This window comes from Cynocephalus volans, chromosome 15 (assembly GCF_027409185.1).
Source record: "Cynocephalus volans isolate mCynVol1 chromosome 15, mCynVol1.pri, whole genome shotgun sequence".
In the NCBI taxonomy this organism is placed as follows: Eukaryota; Metazoa; Chordata; class Mammalia; order Dermoptera; family Cynocephalidae; genus Cynocephalus; species Cynocephalus volans.
The window spans coordinates 25,408,507-25,428,816 of record NC_084474.1 but is presented as its reverse complement, the minus strand read 5'-3'; the positions used below and the strand labels follow the sequence as shown (position 1 = coordinate 25,428,816).

General features: G+C 36.9%; 1 protein-coding gene across 1 annotated transcript in view; it reads right to left on the bottom strand.

The window, feature by feature from the left end:
• Positions 1-6,351: 6,351 nt before the first annotated feature.
• Positions 6,352-20,310, bottom strand: part of PREX2 (phosphatidylinositol-3,4,5-trisphosphate dependent Rac exchange factor 2) — a 267,626-nt gene continuing 253,667 nt past the window's right edge. The window contains exons 38-40 of the mRNA XM_063079604.1: positions 19,086-19,188; positions 12,465-12,532; positions 6,352-6,397 (exon numbers count right to left, since the gene is read on the bottom strand). Of these exons, the coding sequence (XP_062935674.1) occupies positions 6,352-6,397; positions 12,465-12,532; positions 19,086-19,188 (217 nt within the window). The remainder of the gene's footprint in view (positions 6,398-12,464; positions 12,533-19,085; positions 19,189-20,310) is intronic.

Genomic DNA, 20,310 nt, shown 5'->3' with positions numbered 1-20,310 from the left:
CTCCACAAGGTAAAATCCAGTTATTGATTTTTGTTTTCTCCTATTATTATTTGTTTTTACTTTTCTAGGACAGCCTACATGATAAACCACATACACATCCTTCAAACTCCCTACATGGATTTTGTAATTCTCTACCATTGTCAACTATTTATCCAAATTTTTTTCTGCTCACAATGTCCAACATCCATACTTAGCCTGGCATTCAGAGATCCGCATACAGACCCAACCATATTTTCTATCCACCTGTCTTTCTAATCACATCCACAAATCTCCTGTCCAGGCTGGTACTCTCACCATCCCACCAAAATATCTGGTGCATTTTCATCTCAGTGCACTATTCATGCTGTTCTTGTTAATGAGGCTGCTGTTGCTTAATTTCACTCATCCTGAAAGCTAACTACCTTCCCTGATCTGCCTTCTTGCATCATTTTTGTATTTTTGTAATCACTGTGTTTTCTTCTCTAGAATGTAAACTCCCTAAGGGCAAAGGCCATATGTGTGTTTCTAATTACTAAATATCGAGTTACTTAGCTCAGTATGCGATAAGTAACTTGTAGATACCAAATAAAGAGATGTTGGACTGAATCTAAATTCTTTGGATTTCCATAGTCCATGTTTCTCATTCTCTTACCTCTCATTTTGCATTATTGTGTACTGCCTTAGGTTGGTAGTTACCACTTTGGTTTGTGCACTGCATTAATCCCCTTAAATATACCAAGTTCTTTAATCTCAGAGTTTAGAAATTATGTGCATTTGCAACACCCTCAGCAATCAAGATAGTGGCACCTACATAATAAATACTGAATAAGTCTCGATAGATTGGCTAGTTAATTCAGGGACCAGTGCGAGTCTCTTGTTTCCCATGAAGCTTTCCCATGCTGTGGCCCATATTAAGCTTTCTTTGTCTGACTCCTTCCTAGCAGTTACTATTTCTCCAGCTCATATTTGTCGATTTGCTTCATACGTGTCTCAAGTTTCTTTTATTGAGCTTGTGAACTCTTGAAGGATGAAAGTCTGTGTTTCATGGTTTTTTTCTTCCAAACAGGTAAGCACATAATAGAAATTACTTAAAATTAAGTGGAAAGAAGTGAAACTGGTCATACAACATTTCACTTTATTATTATTGACATTTATCATACATTATTACTATTCTAATCTTTTATGCAAACAAAAATAAATGATATAAAATACATAATGGGCTTTGATAATTTTAACCATACACAAAATATGGAGTGATTGAAACTATATTACATGAATATTTTATACAGAAAAAAAAGACTAATAACATATTCAGATGAAATTTATCATTAAATTTTGGATGTTATATGATGTTAAATATGGTATATTCAAAACAATTACTATTTATAGAACCAATTTGATATTTTACTATTTAAAATACTGAATACAGTGTAATGAGTACTTATAAAAATATTTTAATCAAAAAGCTATGTTCTACTCATTTACTTAGCAGTTACAAAAATATATATTCATCTGAAACTCTAATAAATTTGCTTGAGGCATTAGGTATTCAAATTCAAATGTATGTTTTCCAAACCATTTCACCAACTTAGTATTCTTGGCTACATACAGTATATATACGTACATGGTATTAGAATAGGTTTGTGTTACAAATAATGTCATTTTAAGTAAAAGACAGGGGTGATCAATAACACATAGAAACACTCTGAAAGTTTTCGAACAAAACACATCCAACACATATACCAGACCATCAGCTGTGTCTATACAAAGTAAATTCTCAAAAACATTTGTTGAAAATAAATGAGCAGATGGCATTTATTATGTTATTTGCACCTATAATTATTAACTATACAAAGCTTTCTACTTCTAGTAGAAATATAATTTAAAAATTCAACAATTTTGTTCTTAACCAGCTACTTCTCAATGACAAAGCCAGGTCAATGGATTCCAGACTGAACAGCAAACTACCGTCAGTGATCAAAAGACATTCTACCAGGCACACCTGCTACATAGTTAGACAGCTCTGATGTCTACAGCACAGACATTCAATACATTGAACAACTCTGTTTTTCATATCTTCAAACAAAACAAGACATAAGAATCTAAGTAATTTATTTAATGTAGTATCATAAAAACAAAAGGTAGTACATATATAATATATAGACATATACATACACATGTATATCTCATTTAGTAGGCTTAGTAGACTTCAGATACGACCTCTCAGTGAGAGAACCAAGCTATCCTGAGTGAAGCAGGCCTTGTGTCTACGTAACAACTGCTGAGGGATGCACGGACCATACTTTAACAGTCTTTTATGTATGCTCAGTGAATGCTTGGCAGCATGAATGCTGAGATCACTGATAATGGCAAAGCCTGAAGTAGTAAAATGTTTCTAAATGTAATGACTGTTATGAAATTGCAGCACCTAGGAAGATAATGGCCACTATTTGTAAAAGGAAGGTCCTGGGGCCATTCTTGGCAGAGACTCTTCTTATGACTTTACCTACATGCTCTGTTTCATGCAGGGTGAAGTTTTGCTGAGGCTCATCGCTAAAACTTAAAACACTTGATAGAGTACGGAATATTTTTCTCAATCAAAATTCAGATCAGCCTAAACCATTTCAAAGGTTTTGGCTTAGTACCTAAGCAGGACAACTGATAATTCATTCAACAAACTGGTTCATATATACACATGATAATGAAATTACTAATGGCTATGGGAGAATAATGACTCTATAACTATAATTTGGAAAGATAGTTCACATAAAAATAAGTCTTTAAAAGTTAAACATAGTTTCTAAAAATTCAGAAGCAATTTAGTCGAATACTAAAGGTTAGTTTCAATTCCACTAGTGCAGAAAGCCTAAAAATGACCATGAAAGTAAAATGTAAAGTAAAAATGACGTTAAAGTAAGGCTTTTAATTTTGAATTTGAGTACGATGGTTTTTCAAAAATATGAATGAATAAAACATATGACCAATAATCTGCATCAAACCACACTACATGGGAAAAGATCTACTTGAACTAACCAAATAATACTTTAGTATTTTAAATACAAATGTATTACAGTCATGAGACACATAAGGACATTTAGGTCAATGACGGACCGCGCATATGATGGTGGTCCCAAAAGATTATTAATGGCTATACCATATAGCCTAGGTGTGTAGTAGGCTCTACCATCTAGGTTTGTGTTAGTGCACTCTATGATGTTCTAATAACAATGAAATAGTCTAACACATTTCTCAGAACATATCCAAGCATTAGTTGGCCCGTGACTGCAGTTTCAAATAAGTAGAGTAATTTACTCTCAACTGAATGTTTCCAAATCAATAAGTATTAATTTTGCCTATAAAATGTATGCGCTCGAAGGATTGAATAGTTTCTTTTCTTAAATCAGTTAATATGCTTCTTAGGATTGTTTAGCCATTAATTTTCTTGGCTCTTACAGTTAGTGTCAAGATCAACTTCATTTCATTCTGAATTTAATGATCACAAAATTAAATTAATAGCATCAGAGCCAATGTCATTTCAATGTCACGTATTTCATTGTATCATAAGACAACCTAACTTTAAATTGAACACTGTTGCAAGAAGAGTGGCCAGTGAATACACAGGGAATCTCAGCCACTGGAAGAATACAGTTAAAGAGGAGAAAACAGTATGAGACTTCAGATTGGGATATTGGTTTATAAAATAAAGCTTACATTCTAAATTCAACATTAGATATCCAATAAAAGTAAAACTAGTACAGAAATTTTTTCTCTCTTTCTTTCTTCCTTTCTTTTTCTTTAAACAGTGATGGAAATAGATATAAAATTCTAGTCTTCCCAAATTCCCCATACTTTTAATAGTATGTTAAATTTTGTAATATCAGAAATTAACACTAGAAAAACTTACAAGATATGATGGGATGTTTAAGATGTATTCACTATGAATTATTAGTTAACCATCATTTTCGAGTCAGGTCCTGTGTGAAGATCCAAAATTTCTATGCATGACCTTCTGTTCTAGGTGAATAGGGGCAGATGTCCAAACTCAGAATTTGGAAGAACAGTTGGAAGGCTTTAGCGACATGAGGGTACACTGATTACATGAGCACGTAACGTTTAGGTAAACACGTTCTAAAAACTCAAGGCCAGTTAAATGTCCAATGTCACACAAAGGTACAATACGATATTGAAAACTTGTCATTATTCATTCACACATTAGATATTACTTACTGTTATCATTATTTTGGAATTAAAGTCAAGTTTTATATGCTGTACTATTCCAGACTTTCAAAACATATCTAAAACTGTTATCTTCAGTTATGAGAAATATGGTATAAAATTGTTTTCTAGGTTGCCTTGATCAGTGTTAGCTACACTTTTTATTACGATCAAAAATTACAGTGACCGATGTTAACATAAACCATTACTAACTTTTGAGCATTTAGTAAGTACATAGCACTCTGATAGATGGTACGTTTATATTTAACCCTAAAAATAATATTAAACAAATTCTATATAGAGAGAGTAGATCCTTACAAATATTTTAATTAATAAATACCACAATAGCAGATAATTTACCTCATGAAATAGAGCGAAGTGCAACTGAATTGTCTAAGTGATCCCTTCACGTCTCTAGTGGGGATTACTCCTTCGAGGATGGTGATTAGAAAACAGTAACGACAATGTGGAAAGTACCTGCTAGTTAACCAGTCGTGTTCACTGACATTAAAAGTAATCCAATTTTCAGTATAGGAAAAACCACAATTTATATGGGCCTTCAGGATCACTTGCCGCTAATATCAAGAACGTTAAATTCTTGAAAGTTAAGGATATACTCAATATAGACATTTATGCAAAGGTTTATTAAATTCAAAATGTTCGACTTTTTCTTTGAAAACTCTTAATGGTTTCCTTATTTTCATTATACATATGGACTTATCACAAGTCTCAAGTGCTTCTGTGCCAAATACCAATTACTATTACCTTGACCAATAGTATATAAACATCTCAGACATACATAATACAGTATTTTTGTTATTCAGAACACAACTGCTTAGTGATGAAGGATTTTAATGATAGTTTGAAAACCATGATCAAATTTCATAAATTAACATATAATAATGGTTTGCATATACTTTAGTTATAAAAAGCATTTCACACATACTAAATTAGTCTAACTCCATATAATTTTCACAATAACAGAAAGTGTGTTTTAATTGTTTTGGAAATTATGAATTTAAAATCAACATTCCTCTATTCACTATGCTAAAAACAATGTTATTGTATCAAGGTAAAAATGATAAACATTAGTTATACTTTAGAATGAGGATAGAATACACCATGGGTTTCCATAAATTATCAAGGTCCCATCCTTATAAAGCACGACAAGTAAAGCTTTATTTTCACAGCTCATACATACCTGGACCAAATAATAATAATAATAATAATAATAATACTTGTGATGGTGTATTCTTTTAAGAGTCTGACATTTCAAATAAAAGCCTTCATAAAATTAAGAGTTTTAGGTATCTTTCTAAGTTAAAGGTTGAGTTTTTAAATAGGCTTATTATTCTCTTCTTCACCCTAGTCCCCGTCCCCTCCCTGATCCCCGCCTCTCCCCACCCCATAGCCACCAATGGCACAGCACCCACTATGCACAGCCAAGGAACCCCTTCCCACTGGAGAGACCGAAGACACACTGGCTCACTAGTGCTGTCCACGTGCATAAAGGATACCTGAAAGCAGCTGGAAGAAAGTCTTGCTGGAGACCTCAGTCAGCTCCCCTCTCTTCTACTGAGAAATAAGCCGATAGGAGAAAGAATAAAGCCGCTCTTCCACCTTTCATACATAAATGACTTTCTCTGATGCAAGGGGGATCCAAAAACCTATGCCACCCACTCTACATTGTCCTTAACATTTTCTCATGATGATTTGCAAAGAGTGGCCACGTTTAGACTACAGTGACAGACTTCTTCAAGTGGAAATGTCCATTATTACCAGTGCACATTTTGGGGAGATGAAAGTAAACACAATGAAATAATTTTAATGAATGGGAAAGGAGGCCCAATAGTTAACTTTTTTCTCTCATATTTTTTTCTATAAATTCCAGGAATAAATTTTACCCTAAAAATGAATATTTAATATCAATATACATACAGAGAAGAGTTTGGGAGGCAGAATTGTTTGAATGAACTCTAATCCATTTCCAGCATAAATATCCAAGTGCAAACTGAACGTTAGTTGTTTACACCATGATGACAGATTTAGAGAAAAAAATGCATTTCTTATCTTCAGTGGAGAATGCTTAACCAGCATGTCCTTTCTCTAGACCAGTGTCCCAAAGCTTCTGCCTGCCGGGTTCCTTGGTAACTTTCTTCATTCTTCTCCAGCTGGGGGAGGCGGCTCGCACAGCTTATACAGCCTAGAAAAGGCACAGGAAAGAATGACAGCCATCCAGTATATTGCCATTAATGGAGATGTTTTTATTATTAGAACAAACACATTGGTGATAATTTCTTGATTCATGAGTCATGATCACGTTGTCTATTTCAGTAAAAATAGCATACAAATTAGCAAATGCCAAAATTTCTGCTGTATGAACAAACAGCACTGTCCCTTTGGACATCTAGACGGATAAAGATAAAGCAACATTGCATTTTTTTAAACCTGCTGCTTCTGTTCCAGTTTTACCAACCCAGGCTGTTCACCTTGCTGGTAGTACCATCTATTCTCTGAATCCCAGGAGGTGGCATTATGATGATAATTACCATCCAGTCTAGCATGATCATCTTGCAGCAAGACAGCACCTATCTCATAGGGGTCTACTGATTTTCTGACTAGTTTTAGAAATTTACTTCATTTAATACTGTTCCCTTGGTATAGGCAGTCAGTTGGCTTTGGAAAGGATGATTTGGCAGATTCCTAACGCCTGACTCTCAAATTAGCTGGTATCTCCTAAGAACTAACAGCTCAGCTCTGCCCAGCCCCCACTCACCTGTCAGAGGAATCTCCAAGTGGGTCAAGGAATCCACTTGAATCATGGAGACAGTAGGGGTGCTTCCCCTCTGCAGCCCAGGTCTGATTGTTTGAGACCATACAGCATTAAGGCAAAGCACAGAGGACTCGCCTAGGGTTACACAAGTTCCAGTTCCCCACGTTCTCCTGAATGGTGAAATCCTAACTCCAGAACCAAAGTAAAAGGGCACATAACGGCTGCCAGATAACCGCGACCTCAAGGCCATGCACATTACTCACAGAGAATCCTGAGAGAAGAGCAGCTGACCTCAGTGTCTGGATATGGGACTATGCCTGTTCTCAACAGTGCCCCAGCCACGCTGGTTCTACTGCAAGGCTGAGACTAATAATCTCAAAATTTAACGTGCAGATTTCAATTTTGCACCTTTTAAAAAGCCTCCATTTTATGGATTAAATTGAACACAGCTTAAATAAATTGTTAACCAATTTAGCAAATTATACATTTCCTTTCTCTTTGATATTTAATCCCATGCTAATTCTAAATCCAAGGAGAAGAATAAGAAAGACTAAGTATTGAGTTATAAATCCCAGCTAACAAAATGAACTTCCCTAAGCTGAAAACACATAGAAGTTATTGCCTTTGGAGGTTTGCAAAATATATTTCAAGTCTGGAAGGCCGTTTATGCTCTATGTGTTATCACCATGGAAGAGGTAAATACCGAAATAGGACATCTCATATCAGAAAAGTGTAAATCATCCTTCCGCGAGAAAAGAATACATTGAATTGACCTAGGGCACTTCAAAGGTTCTTTTGCAGCTGAAGGATATGGTGTTGCTTTAAATTGCATTCCCAGAGCTGAAAAAATAGAATGATTAGAAGGTTCTTTTCCTCCTTAATGTCTAAGCTCTTATTTCCCTGACAGTGCAGCCTCATTAGTGAAAAGGCACATGTCCCAACTCAGGTAGAACAGAAACAGGAATGTGGGTGACGATGTCCTGCCCCGTGAGATCTGGGCTGGGTGATTACATTCCATTACCTCGCTTTGCATGTTGACACATAATGTAGCTAATGCCACTGTAGTGAGGTCCTTGAAATGTCTGCCTTGCAAATTGGAGAAAAGACTACTCCCTGTGATCCCCTAATTAAATAATAGCTCTGGGTACTGTACAGCTGGGCAGAATCAGCTTCTGTGAGCCTTCGTGGAAGTGACTCAGGGTTATTTGAGTTCCATTTGTAATGGAAATTGTGGAGCTTTGGGAATTTAGAACAGGCAGATGAAGTTTGGAAGTGAAATCTAATAGGTAAGAGTTGGACTCTTACTCTGCACTGAGGCATTTGTTTTTTGGCAGCTAAATTGTTGGGCAGTGAGAGGCGTTGGTTTGTTCAACATTTGGGACCCTTGATGTATTCTCTTTCCAGTCATATTCACCAGTGGCTTGCATGAAAAAGGTTTGCTCTTGGCTCCACTTTCTCCTATTCCTGTTTAGGCTCAGGCAGCCAACTTGGAGCTGGTATTTCCAACCCAAATCCACATTTGCAGAGAGCAGAACTTGCAAACTTCATTCTATAGATCATACCCTTCACCTTTCTACATGGCAAAAATTGAAGCTGTGTTAAAGGAGACCACAAAGCAAATGCCTCTCTCAAAGTCAAAGTATCAATAATACTCTGTCGCAAGGCAATTCCCCCCATCTTACAGATGAGAAAACTGAGTCTCAGAGAGGAAAAGTAACCTGACTAAATACAGTCACATAGCTAGCAGAACCTGGGACTCAAAACCATTTATTTTCACTTTTAACCACTATGGAATGTTGCTTCCAAATTGAACGAAGAAAATCAAGCTTTCGTAGCACAGAAGTTCCAGATTTTGTGATGTCATAGAAAATAAGACTAGTGTGCTACAACTGGAATGTAATACTTGGTTCTTAATGAAGATATTGCTCTGAAGAGCCCGTGTATGTATGGAAGTCCAAGGAGGAAAAACCACCTCTCCACCCACCTCACATACATCGTATCACAATACACATTCACTGGATTGCCAAGTTTATTTTGTCTTTCTACTCTATTAGGCTGCAAGCTCCTGGAGCGCATGGTGTTTCCCAACTATCTTAATATCCTAATGCCAAAAGCAGGTCCTGACACATATTTTAGACAAAGGTGGCTAAAGGGGAGTATGCAAAAGGTGTTGGAGCCAAGGATATAAAGGAAACCTCAGTCCCAGGAGCAGGCTTCACCCTGTCACTCCTCAGAACCAATGGACCTCAGCATTATTAATACCGAGCTCCCTAATATTCTAATACTTTGTTCCCCAGCTTTCCAATTCCCTAAATTAGTAGATTCACTCTTTCTGTAGTGTGATTGTGGCAAATTCCTCCTTTCTGAACTTCTGAGCAACCACCTCTTGTTTTCCTTCAACTCCCCCAGTTAGATTCTGTGGCCCCCACTTCTCTGCTCTTTAGTGTTGGCATCCCCTGGTGGTGTTCAAACCTCCTTCTCTCATCTCTCCTGCCCATTTGCTACAGTAACAAAACCTATTTCTAGGTCTTCACCTAAATATTGATGACTCATGAGACTATTGCTCTAGCAGTTCATCTCTCCTCAGCTTCAGAACAGTGTATTCAACTGCCCCCAAAGGCACCTCCACGCGGATGGCCCATTGATCCTTGATGTCAGTATCACCCACCAAGCTGACCGAGCTCATCATCTTTTCCCTGTGCATGTTCTTTTCACAGCACCTACTATTTCAGTGGTAGGAACCATTAACTCCTTGTTATCCAAGCAGCTAAAGATTTGGTAGTAATTTTAGAATCTTCCTTTCCCCTAAATTTCTTCATCGAATTAGTCTCCAAAGACTATTGATTCTGTCTTCTAAATATCTCTCTTATGTTGGTCCTCAATACTACCATAATCTCCTTTCAAGCTCCTGTCTTCAGTTTTACCTATCCTCAAATAGACCCTCCTAATGATGCCCAAGATAAATTCTAAAATTCAAATCTTCCGGAAAGGGAGATTGTTTATTAACTCCTCTCTATTGTCTTCAAGTTGAAGTAAAAACTCTTCAGTACTCCTAAAAGTCTCTTCCTGACCCGGCCCCTGCCTCCATCTCCAGCCTCACTTGCATCATTCTGAAATCACATTTGACCAGCAGTCATAGAGACCTAGGTGCAGTTCTCAGAATGTCAGGTGTTTTATGCACCCTGGTGCTGTTGCACCTGCCGTGTGGGACATGCATCGCCGCGCTGACGGAGCCAGGAGTATTCTGCAATCTCCTCCCTCCATTCCTAGGCTGTGTTATGCACCTTCTCTGAGTTCTCATGACACACTTGCCTATTCTATCACGGCTCTTATCACACTCTGTGTTCCATCTTCATTTTATTCAATGGTTGCCCTATTATACCTCAACAACTGGCAGAGGGGACTATGTCTTTATCCCTAGCTTTTAACAAAGAACCTGCCACCTACAGGCACACAGCAGAAATTCAATATATGTTTGCCGAGTAAATTAAAAATAATAATAAAGTGGATGGTGGAAGAAAAACTATGCAGAGATGGGTTGGGGACTTGAACCGAATACTATCTTAGGCAGAGATAGCAAACTTGACCTCCCTGAAGATATTTCCAGGAACATTACTCCAGCTTTGCCCATGGATGGCCAAGCTTTGAGAGCCAAAGGTGTTCTTCAGTCACTGTCCTTGGGGCAGGAGTCCTGGTTCCCAGTCAGGAGGGTCCCAGCCCCTCTGTGCCCCTCAGCGTTCTCCCTGCACCTGCCATAAGGTGGGTCTCACATCCCACCTGTTCTTGTATTTCTGTTTTCCTCATTTCATCTCTTTACCTGGAAGCTCCGCAAGGGCCAGAGCTATTTCTATCTCAGTTTATATCCTCCATGAGGTATAGCAGAGAGCTTTGCATTTCTTAGGTCCTCAATAAATATTTGTAGAATGAATGAAAGAATAAACAAGATACATTTTAAAAATTACTCTTGATTCCTCTCTCAGGGATATTACTGCCTTGCAAAAAAATGTCAGCTTTACAGCTTGCTTATTTTATTGTGTTTCATTTCAAGTGTTTTAAACATAACACAATAAAGAAAAAAAGTGAGTTCGTCAGTTTTTTTTTTTTTTTCTTGTGTTCAGCTTGCATATTGGTTTATTGATTGGGGTGCTGAAGTCTTATTCCAACCCCACTGTTTATTAGTGTTTATAAGCTCTAGCTAAGAATACCTAGCTGAGCCTTTATCTTGTTTCCTTACTGGAATTTTAACACTTCAGTGAGTCTGTTATCCAAATATACCATGTCTGCTCAAAGTGCGGGAGAGAAAATGCTTATATATAATGACTATTTAGCAAGAGAAAATCTTAGATCTGAATCTAATCAACTATGAAAGATAACATTAACAAGACTTGAGGATTAAATAGACATAGGAGTCAGCACTAAAAATAAATACAATTGGAACATGAGTGCTCCATCTGTTTTCAGAGAGAAAATGTTTTCTTTCTTGAAAGCACTTTCACTGCCCACATAGTTTTTCAGAATGAAATATAACTTCATAAATGCTGCAATCATCATTCCCACTCTGATAACTGCTTTATAAAGAGAAACAAATATGCCTTGTCTGTGACGGTGCATGGAGGAGCCTACTTTTTGTTAAAATGCAAGTGTATAAAGCAATGAAATGTAAAAAAAGCTGTTCAGGTTTGCTCCACTTCAGAATAGATGGCTGCCCACCTCAATCACCAGGGAAATCAAACCAAAAACACTCTCAAACTGTGTTCATTTATTTTAAAGGTGGATTGGAGGCCTTTCTTATGATGATGTGGGAACTGGGAATATTTGGTATAACAAACAAAAAGCTCATTCATTCATTTATTCATTCATATATTCTGGAAATTAGTTTAGATATTTGATACCTACTATGTAGGCACTGTGATGAGCAATGAATAAAATCCCCAAAATCATATTCTCTACCTACAAAGAATTCATGTTCAGGTTTGGCAAAGAAACATAACAAAATATTGTAACAAAATATGATAAGGGCTATTTTAGATCAATATATGAGATGCTAAGGGAGCACAGAGAAGGATACTCAAGCAAGACTCCGAGGAGAAAATGACATCTAAGCTGGGTTCTGTGGTTAATTAAGTAGGAGTTTTCCATACAGACACAGATGTGATGGGCAATCATGCCAGAGGGAACAGCGTGTGCAGTCATAGAAGTATGAATGAAAATAACATTTTGGTATTGGCACAGGTGGATTACAAATTTTTGTAGTATCTGTGTGGACTTTTGTTTTTGAATTCATGATAAAATTTGCAAAATAAGATAATATCCATTTAACTCTGAGAGCATTTATGATGAGTGACACAGCCACTGGGTGTTTACAAAGGCAATTTCCACAATTGCAATCACTATGATACTGAGCATATCCTGGAGCAGTTACATTAGCCACAAGTGACACCACCTGGGAAACGCTGGCGAGCTCTTTGGGAAAGGGCAGACCAGGGCATGTGTTTACCTTGGAGCAGACTGTGGGGTCCGGTCTCTGACTCCCAAATTCTTTGCTGTGTTCTGAACTCTTGCTCCCTGAAAGTCAAGAAAACCACTTTTAGCTCTACATCATATTAGTTATTCAACATACCATTAACATCTGAGTATAGAATACGTATTCTAACAATGTCTTTAATATAAGAGAGACTGGATAAAGAGGAAGAAAGAAATCACCATCTGAACATTTGCAAAATTAATGCTTTTAAGAATTAAAATGTGCTGATATGTTGTTTCAAAAGATTAATACATATTTCTATAGCCATCTAAGTCATTCAAAATAAGTTTAAATAACAGCTTTCTGTTCACGATCTCATCTATGTCTTTACTCCTGGAAGCAGTCAATACCTACAATGTTGAAAACAGGAAATGAACCAGCTATAAATACCTGCTGTGTTGCCACTTTTCATGAAACAGAAATCACAGTTCTATCACAATCATGCACCTGTTTTGTCCTTAGCTGAATAGTTAGCTATTTTAAACTTCATAGTATTTAGCAAGAAAATATTTTCTTAAATAATTCTAAAGCAATTTGTGAACAAGGCATGTCCATGTGGATCTCTGAAATCTAAGAATTCTGCCTCAGTGATTACGGTGCACAGACAGTCCACTTCAGCAATGAAAAAGTCTACAATCTGTCAAGTTCATGAGTGAAGTTACAATCATTGTTCAGTTCCTCATGGGAATTATTTACTACATAGAGCCAAACACCAGGGCTTTTGGCTGGGAATAGGTAAGGGAGAGTTGTTCAAAAAACTGCAACTTTCTCCAGCTTCCAAATTCTGAACTAAGGAAAGGAAAAGGAGAAAAGGAAGTAAAAAACAAAGAATATATTCCCTCAAGAGGAACCTAAAAAAGGAAAGCAAACAGGGAAAATGGGGGTCGGGGAGTGACAGGAAGACGAGGGGAAGGAATTTGAGAGTTGTGATTAAGTAGTAAAACTTTTTATATTGAAGTGATTTTCATTTTTGTAAAAACAGAACAGAGACTTCACACACTTCACCCAGCATCTCTGAAGGTTAACACTTCATTTAACCATAGCATATGATTATCAAGACCAGGAATTCACATTGGTACACTACTACTAACTAAGCTGCACATCTTACTCAAATTTCACCATTTTCCCCACTAATGTCCCTTTTCTATTCGAGGATCCAACCCAGGATCCCATATTGCATTTTGTTTTCATGCCTCCTTAAACTCCTTCAATCTGTGACATTTCCGAAGCTCTGCTTGTCTTTCATGTCCTTAACACTTTTGATGAGTACTAGTCATTATTTTGCAGAGTGTCTCCATTTGGATTTGATGTTTCCTCATGATTAAATGGAGAAAATGCATTTTTTGGCAAGAAAATCACAGGAGTGATGTGCCCTTCTCAGTGCATCATATCCAGGGATACATGATGTCAATATGTCTTATCACCAGTGACACTGACTTTCATCACTTGGTTAAGGTAGCATGGGCCAGATTTTTCCACTGTAAAGTTATCACCTTTCATCCTGTCGTTAATGAATACACTTGGGGAGAGACTACAAGACTATGCAAATATCCTGTTTCTCTTTAAACATTTGCTCACTGATTTCAGCCTCCATTGGTGTATCCTGTCTGCAACAATACTATAGTGTTTATGAACTGGAATTCTTCTGTAAAGAAGACTTACTTCTTCTCCCCAAATTATTTATTTATTCAATTATACATGTAAGTCAATATGAACTCGTAAATGTTTATTTTATTCTATGAGATATAATCCAAAATTTTTATTGATTTTTTTTTTCTCAAATTGTTCCAGTTTTGACCACTGGGAGCTCTTTCCAGTTGGTTCTTGTGTTTTTTTGATATGCTCCCATCAATTTTTAGTACTTCCTGATTTGCTGGCACCTCAAGATGTTCCAGACTCATCTATCCTGCCTCAGCTTCTGAGCAGCCCTGACTCTTTTTATTGAAGAATGGTATTTAGAAGTCAAGATTTGGACACTGGGTGTGCTCACTACTACTGGCAAATAACTGCTTCTAGGCCTTTCCAGTAGGCAGGGCTAGTTTACTAATACAAACATATTCATGTATCTGTATTCATCTCTACATCTATCCGTATCTGTATGTGTGCATATGTCTATGTGTTCATACTGATACCTGATTCCAACCTAGTACCACAGGGTCTGTTCTCAATTCCAGCCTTCTCCCTTTCATTATTTGTTAAATTTCTTTCTCAGACAGTGAGAAATCTGCTTTTCATTATTTATAATATCTTTGCTTATTTGTTCAATTCTAGTATTCACATTAATTAGTTTTAGAATTTCTAAATTGTACCTCTGTAAAAAAACAGATCTGCTAACTAAAGTACAGGATGTGTACAATTCCTTCTGTCTGTAGTCTCATAATATTCAATTAAGTAATTGATAGAAAGATTTTTTGCTTCCTTAAAGGGTTTCAAATAAATCTGATGCTCTCCATGCTGAACACATCCACTGGCTTATCGTACTTCGAATTTAACTACATATAACACACCACCTACTCGTATTTTACACCTGCCTATTACATTGCTACCTCTGCCTGAACACCCTCCCTGCCTCCTTCGCTTCCTGTCTGCATCTTATTTATTCTCCAAGGCCTAACTCAAATATCGTCTTAGTTAATAACTGATTGGTCATTCACAATATAAGGTAATATTTTAAGTGCATTAAGTATAAGCACATTAAGTATTAAATAATTTATTTAACCCTCACAACAATACTATGAGGCAAGTACTATTATTATCCCTGTTTTAATAATGAGGAAACTAAGTAACAAAGAGGCTAAGAATCTTTCCCCAAATAACAAAGACAGCAAACCAAGGTTGCTTGACCCAAGAGGCTGTACTCTTAGCCACTATCATATATTCATCTTATGGAAGAAGCTTTTTCCCAGTTATCCTGGTTAGAACTAATTTATTGAACAAACATCATTTAGCATTTGCTTTATATGAGATACTATCCTGGGAAACTATGATACCAAAATGAGTAAGACTCAGTCCACCAGCCACCAAGGGGCTCACAGTCTATTCATGGATGAGGCCCCGTTCTGTGTCCTGACATACTGAGGTTGGGTGCTCCTTAGAACACTTGCTTCTTGATGTCTGTATCATAGTGATTTGCTTACACCATGGCACTAGGCAAGGACCACATCATCCCCACGTCTTTGTTCTTATTACCTTGTGTGATGCCTTGATACTGTACGTAAGGAGGCAGGATCCCTTGGAATTCCATTTTTTATCAAAAAGGTCAAGAAAACAAATTCATATAGGCTTCCACCAAAGAACATTTGGAAAGTATAATTTATAGTGTAGAAAACTTTAAGTTTATAATGTCAACGACAGTTTCTTCTTCAAGCCTTTTATTAATCAGATCACCTGGTTATGTAAAAGTGCTGCCTACAGTTATTATAATCATTACCTCAAAAATGGCAATGGATATAGTACTCTTCCTTTGTTTTTACCTTTCCTTCAAACTTAGGCAGTGAGTTAAAACAATTCTGTTTTTGTACATATACAAAATATGTACACGAAAACAATACTGCAATTATAAATAAGAACAATAAATCATGCTAAAATCTTCTTGTTCCTAAAAAGAAACTACAAATCTTAGTTTCTTCATTATAGACTGTAAAACTTTAATACATAGTCAATATATTATTATACTTTCATATATAATAATTCAAATTCAATAATGTAATAATTCAAATACTTCAATATATACTAAAGACAGTAAATATTTTAACCACTTAGTCTTAGAAAAGCTGAGTCTAAATGGTTAAACAATTTTCCCTGAGGTTGAAAGGCAAAATGGACAGAAAATCCAAGTTAGATTTTTTATTCAGATTTGCATTCTAACTGCTCAAATCATAAGTGAGCAAGAATTGGCTTGTGGATTGGATCTCAGCCACTAACCCCACTGTCTGCTATTGCTGAATACTGGAAAGAGGATTGTCAAAAGAAGGAATATTGCAGAAATCTCTGCTGTGCACCAGCCTGCCTAGTTTCTCTAAAAGAGGCCCAGGCTCTATGATCTTTCACAAAGAAGTGACAAATAAGTTCTTTGCCTCTCACAGTGTAGTGGATTGAATTATGTCCCCCCAAAACTCATCGAAGCTTGAATTGTGTCCCCCAAGTTTTATGTATTGGAAACTTAGCCCCCACTGTGACTGTTAGGAGGGTGGGAAATCCTATTACCGTATTTGAAAGGTGGAGACTTGAGGTGATTTGACTGTGGGACCGTGCAGTAGTGAATGGATTAAAAATGGGGGTCAGGGGTGTGGTTCTGAGGGCTTTAAAAGAAGAGAGTCTGTCTCTATCTCTCTGCTCTCTCTGCTCTGCCATTTCGCAATGTGATACCCTGCTGTTACTGTCACCACCACCAAGACCCTCACCAGATGTGTTCCCTGGACTTTGGACTTCCTAGCATCTGAAACTGTAAGCAATAAATTTTGTTTTCTTTATAAATCAACTAGTTTCAAGTATTCTGTTATAAGCAACAGAAATGGACTACTACGCACAACCACTTGGGACACCACACCTCGCAGCAGAGGAACGTGTAACAAAGGAAGAAAGCTACGGGGTTGGGGGGGAGGGATGGGGAAGAGAAGGGGTGGACTAATGGGTACAAAACTCTGCTGTTTACCCTAAGTGAATCACTGTGCAGTACATGCATGTATCAATACAACACACTGTACCCCACAAATATGTACAAGTAAATGTTAAAATAAAAAAGCCATAGCCAAATAAATAAATAAAAATACGAGAAAGAGTGATAAATACTGAAAAAATAGTGCCATTTAGAAATCAGTGAGGATTTTATAAGGAACTACATGACTTTTCAGTCTTTTTTATTACATTATTTTATGTAACATATAGCATATATTAATACTATATAAACATACATAATATTTTATATAGCTTCGCACTAGTTAAATGACTCATTAGGGCCTACGAAATATCAATTTTACTTTCCCTATCTCTTTTTTCTCTATTTCCATTTACAGTTTTAAGAAGTTAAAGGTATATATAATTCTCATTATTCAAGGCTATACAGTAGGTATGTATATGTAGCCAAGTCATAATAACCTTCTTAGTGGAATAATCTTTAAAAAGGTAAATTTGAGACTCTTTATCCTGACATAATCCACAATTTTGAGATGGCCCTTCCAAATCTTCCTGCTTACTCTACTAGCAACATAGTAAAACAGAAAGGTGGTTAATCTCTTTCTGTATGTCTTAGCAATCTAAATCCCAACTCTGATGTGAATAATCACAAGTAAGTTTACTTTGATCTACTTTTTAAAACAGAATTTGTATATCTATCCCCAAAGAATCCTTCTTAAACCTGCTGGCAATTCGCATCTGTGTTTGCCCTTTTCCAGCTGGACCACAGGATGTCACAAGCTTCTGGTGGATCTGACCTTTACTTAGCAAGTCCCTCTTGGCCCTTCTAAGATCTTGGTTTTCATCTTCAGCGCCTGGGTTCCTAACCAGAAGCACAACGCATATGCACTGCCTGTGCCTGCTCCTGCACTGCAGACGCAAGCTCAGTGTTGGCCTCTTCGGTGGATTTTTCCATTGGCTTGGTTGACATTCTGTAGTGTAATCTTGGGAGCAAGCCCAAAGAGATTTATATGTTTGCCTGAGACTTATATGTTAAGTCTTTAGTAAATAAAGCAGTCATAATTACAAAAGAATATCTTAAAAAATTAAATCACTCACTATCACTGGGCAACTCAAACCAAGTCAGCAAATAGAGAGATGTGTTAAATCAATTTTCTGCTATAGCTCAAAGAAACAGTGGTAGAATAAACTATAAAATTGGTGTCTTGTGATTTCTTTTGTCTTTCTATAGGTTAAGTGTTTTTTCTACTAGATTGAGCACATTTTCCTAACCAGTAAATTGGAGGTTAGTTCATTTTTTGGTTGTTTTTAAAAAAGAATTTTAAGGGTTTTAAAACTATCACACTTGAAATACTACTGGGTTACGGTATAAAAAGTTCATTCTATGTATAAGAGCATATTCTCACTTATAATTACTCCAGTGACCTGCAGCCAGTCCAAAGCCTGCTATTCATCTTCTAAAGGAAAATTAGTGTTTTATTCTCGTAATAATGCATACACTTCTTAGCATGGCATGGAAGCCCCTTGGAGATGGCCAGAAGCGCGCAGGGCCATCAATTCTTTCCTCTTCTTCCTTGTCCCTGTTCGTCCTCCAACCTACTCCCTCAGCCCTACTAAGTCACCTACAATACCCAGAAAATGCCATATAACCCTTATCTTGTCCTTTACATAAGTCCCACATCCACTCTTGCCCTATTTCGTTTGTCCGAGTCTCTGTCCTCCTTCAGGTTACTGCTTAGGTGTCCCTTTCCCGGGGCTGTATAAGGTTCTTGGAGAAGCCTCACGTAGGTGCCTGCACTGTCTTCTCACTGCAAGTGTTTCTCATTCACGACTTACCCTCTGAGCCTGACAAAGTGCCCGTCCCACCCAGGCACCTGCTAGACACCTGACAGGTGAACACAGGAATCTTCAGATCCAGGTCCTTTAAAACAACTCCCCGAAAGTATGTGTAAGACTTACTTGCTTCCGCATCACATCTGTAGCCTGCATAATGTAGCGAGGAGGCAGGCCGTGGCTCCGGGCCAGGATGATGGCCTGCTCCAGCGTCACGCTCAGCGTGCACCTGCCGACCAGAGCAAACGTCAGACCCCATGGTTCCCAGTACACTCTTTGGGGTAGTTTGGGTTATTAATTTCAAAATCAGAAAGCACCAGCCAAAACCAAAGTGACTAGAAAAATGAACCATTGATTTTTCTACATAGAACATCTATGTAGAAACAATCCATTATAATAGAACAATCTATTAAAAATAGATTATAGAGGTACATTATTGAGGTCATAAATTAAGTATCTAAATTTAAAACAAATCCACCATGATCTATGTTTATGAGACAGCTTATTCATATCGACAGAAAATTAAATAAACAGAATTATAATACATTTTATTATTGAATATTGGTTTTTACTGATATTTCATGTAAGTTAGAAGGAATGACTTTATAAGAGTTATTCATTTTTACATACTGATAGTTAATAGATTTATGCTGATCTATGCACAAATATCTTCGAAAAATAAACAGTGAAATTCCTATTGGTTAAGGTCACAATGGACTAAAACGTGTTTCTTCAACCCAGTTCCAAAGACTATTTGCAGAAATTTCAGAAGGAACTTGTAATTAGTCATACAGGAATTTGGTGCCCAGAGTAGCTTTGAGAAAAGTGTTCTAACCAGAAGTGAGTGATTGGTGAGTCTCTGTTCTTTTCCTTCCCGTTGAGGCATTTCTTTCATGTTCTTCCACATTTTTCTCTATAGCAGTCCTCGAAGCCTATATTTATTTGTTAATATCTTCAGATGCTGGTCTCTGAATTGGCTTTCAGGGGTACCTTTTGCATACGTTTCATAAAAATGCTCATTACTTTTAGATGTTTTTCTTAAAATTTATATTAGTGGATTTTGTTTTACTTCTTTTTAAAAAACATATTGATATTTCGATTATTCTTTTCTCCATTTCTGCATTTACCTCCCTGTGGTTTGGTGTTTCACTCCTGTATTTTTCCAGACCTGTCTAGTATTTTCCCCTAGAAATGACAATAAGTTCTGCAACGCAATTACTTCTATGTGAGGAATACCCGACTCATCATCCTTGGTTATGTGGCTGTAACACATATGTCCAATACATTTGGTAGGTTTACATACTGGTGCATTAAGACAAAGAGGAGAAAGGAATTTAAAACATTACCTTGC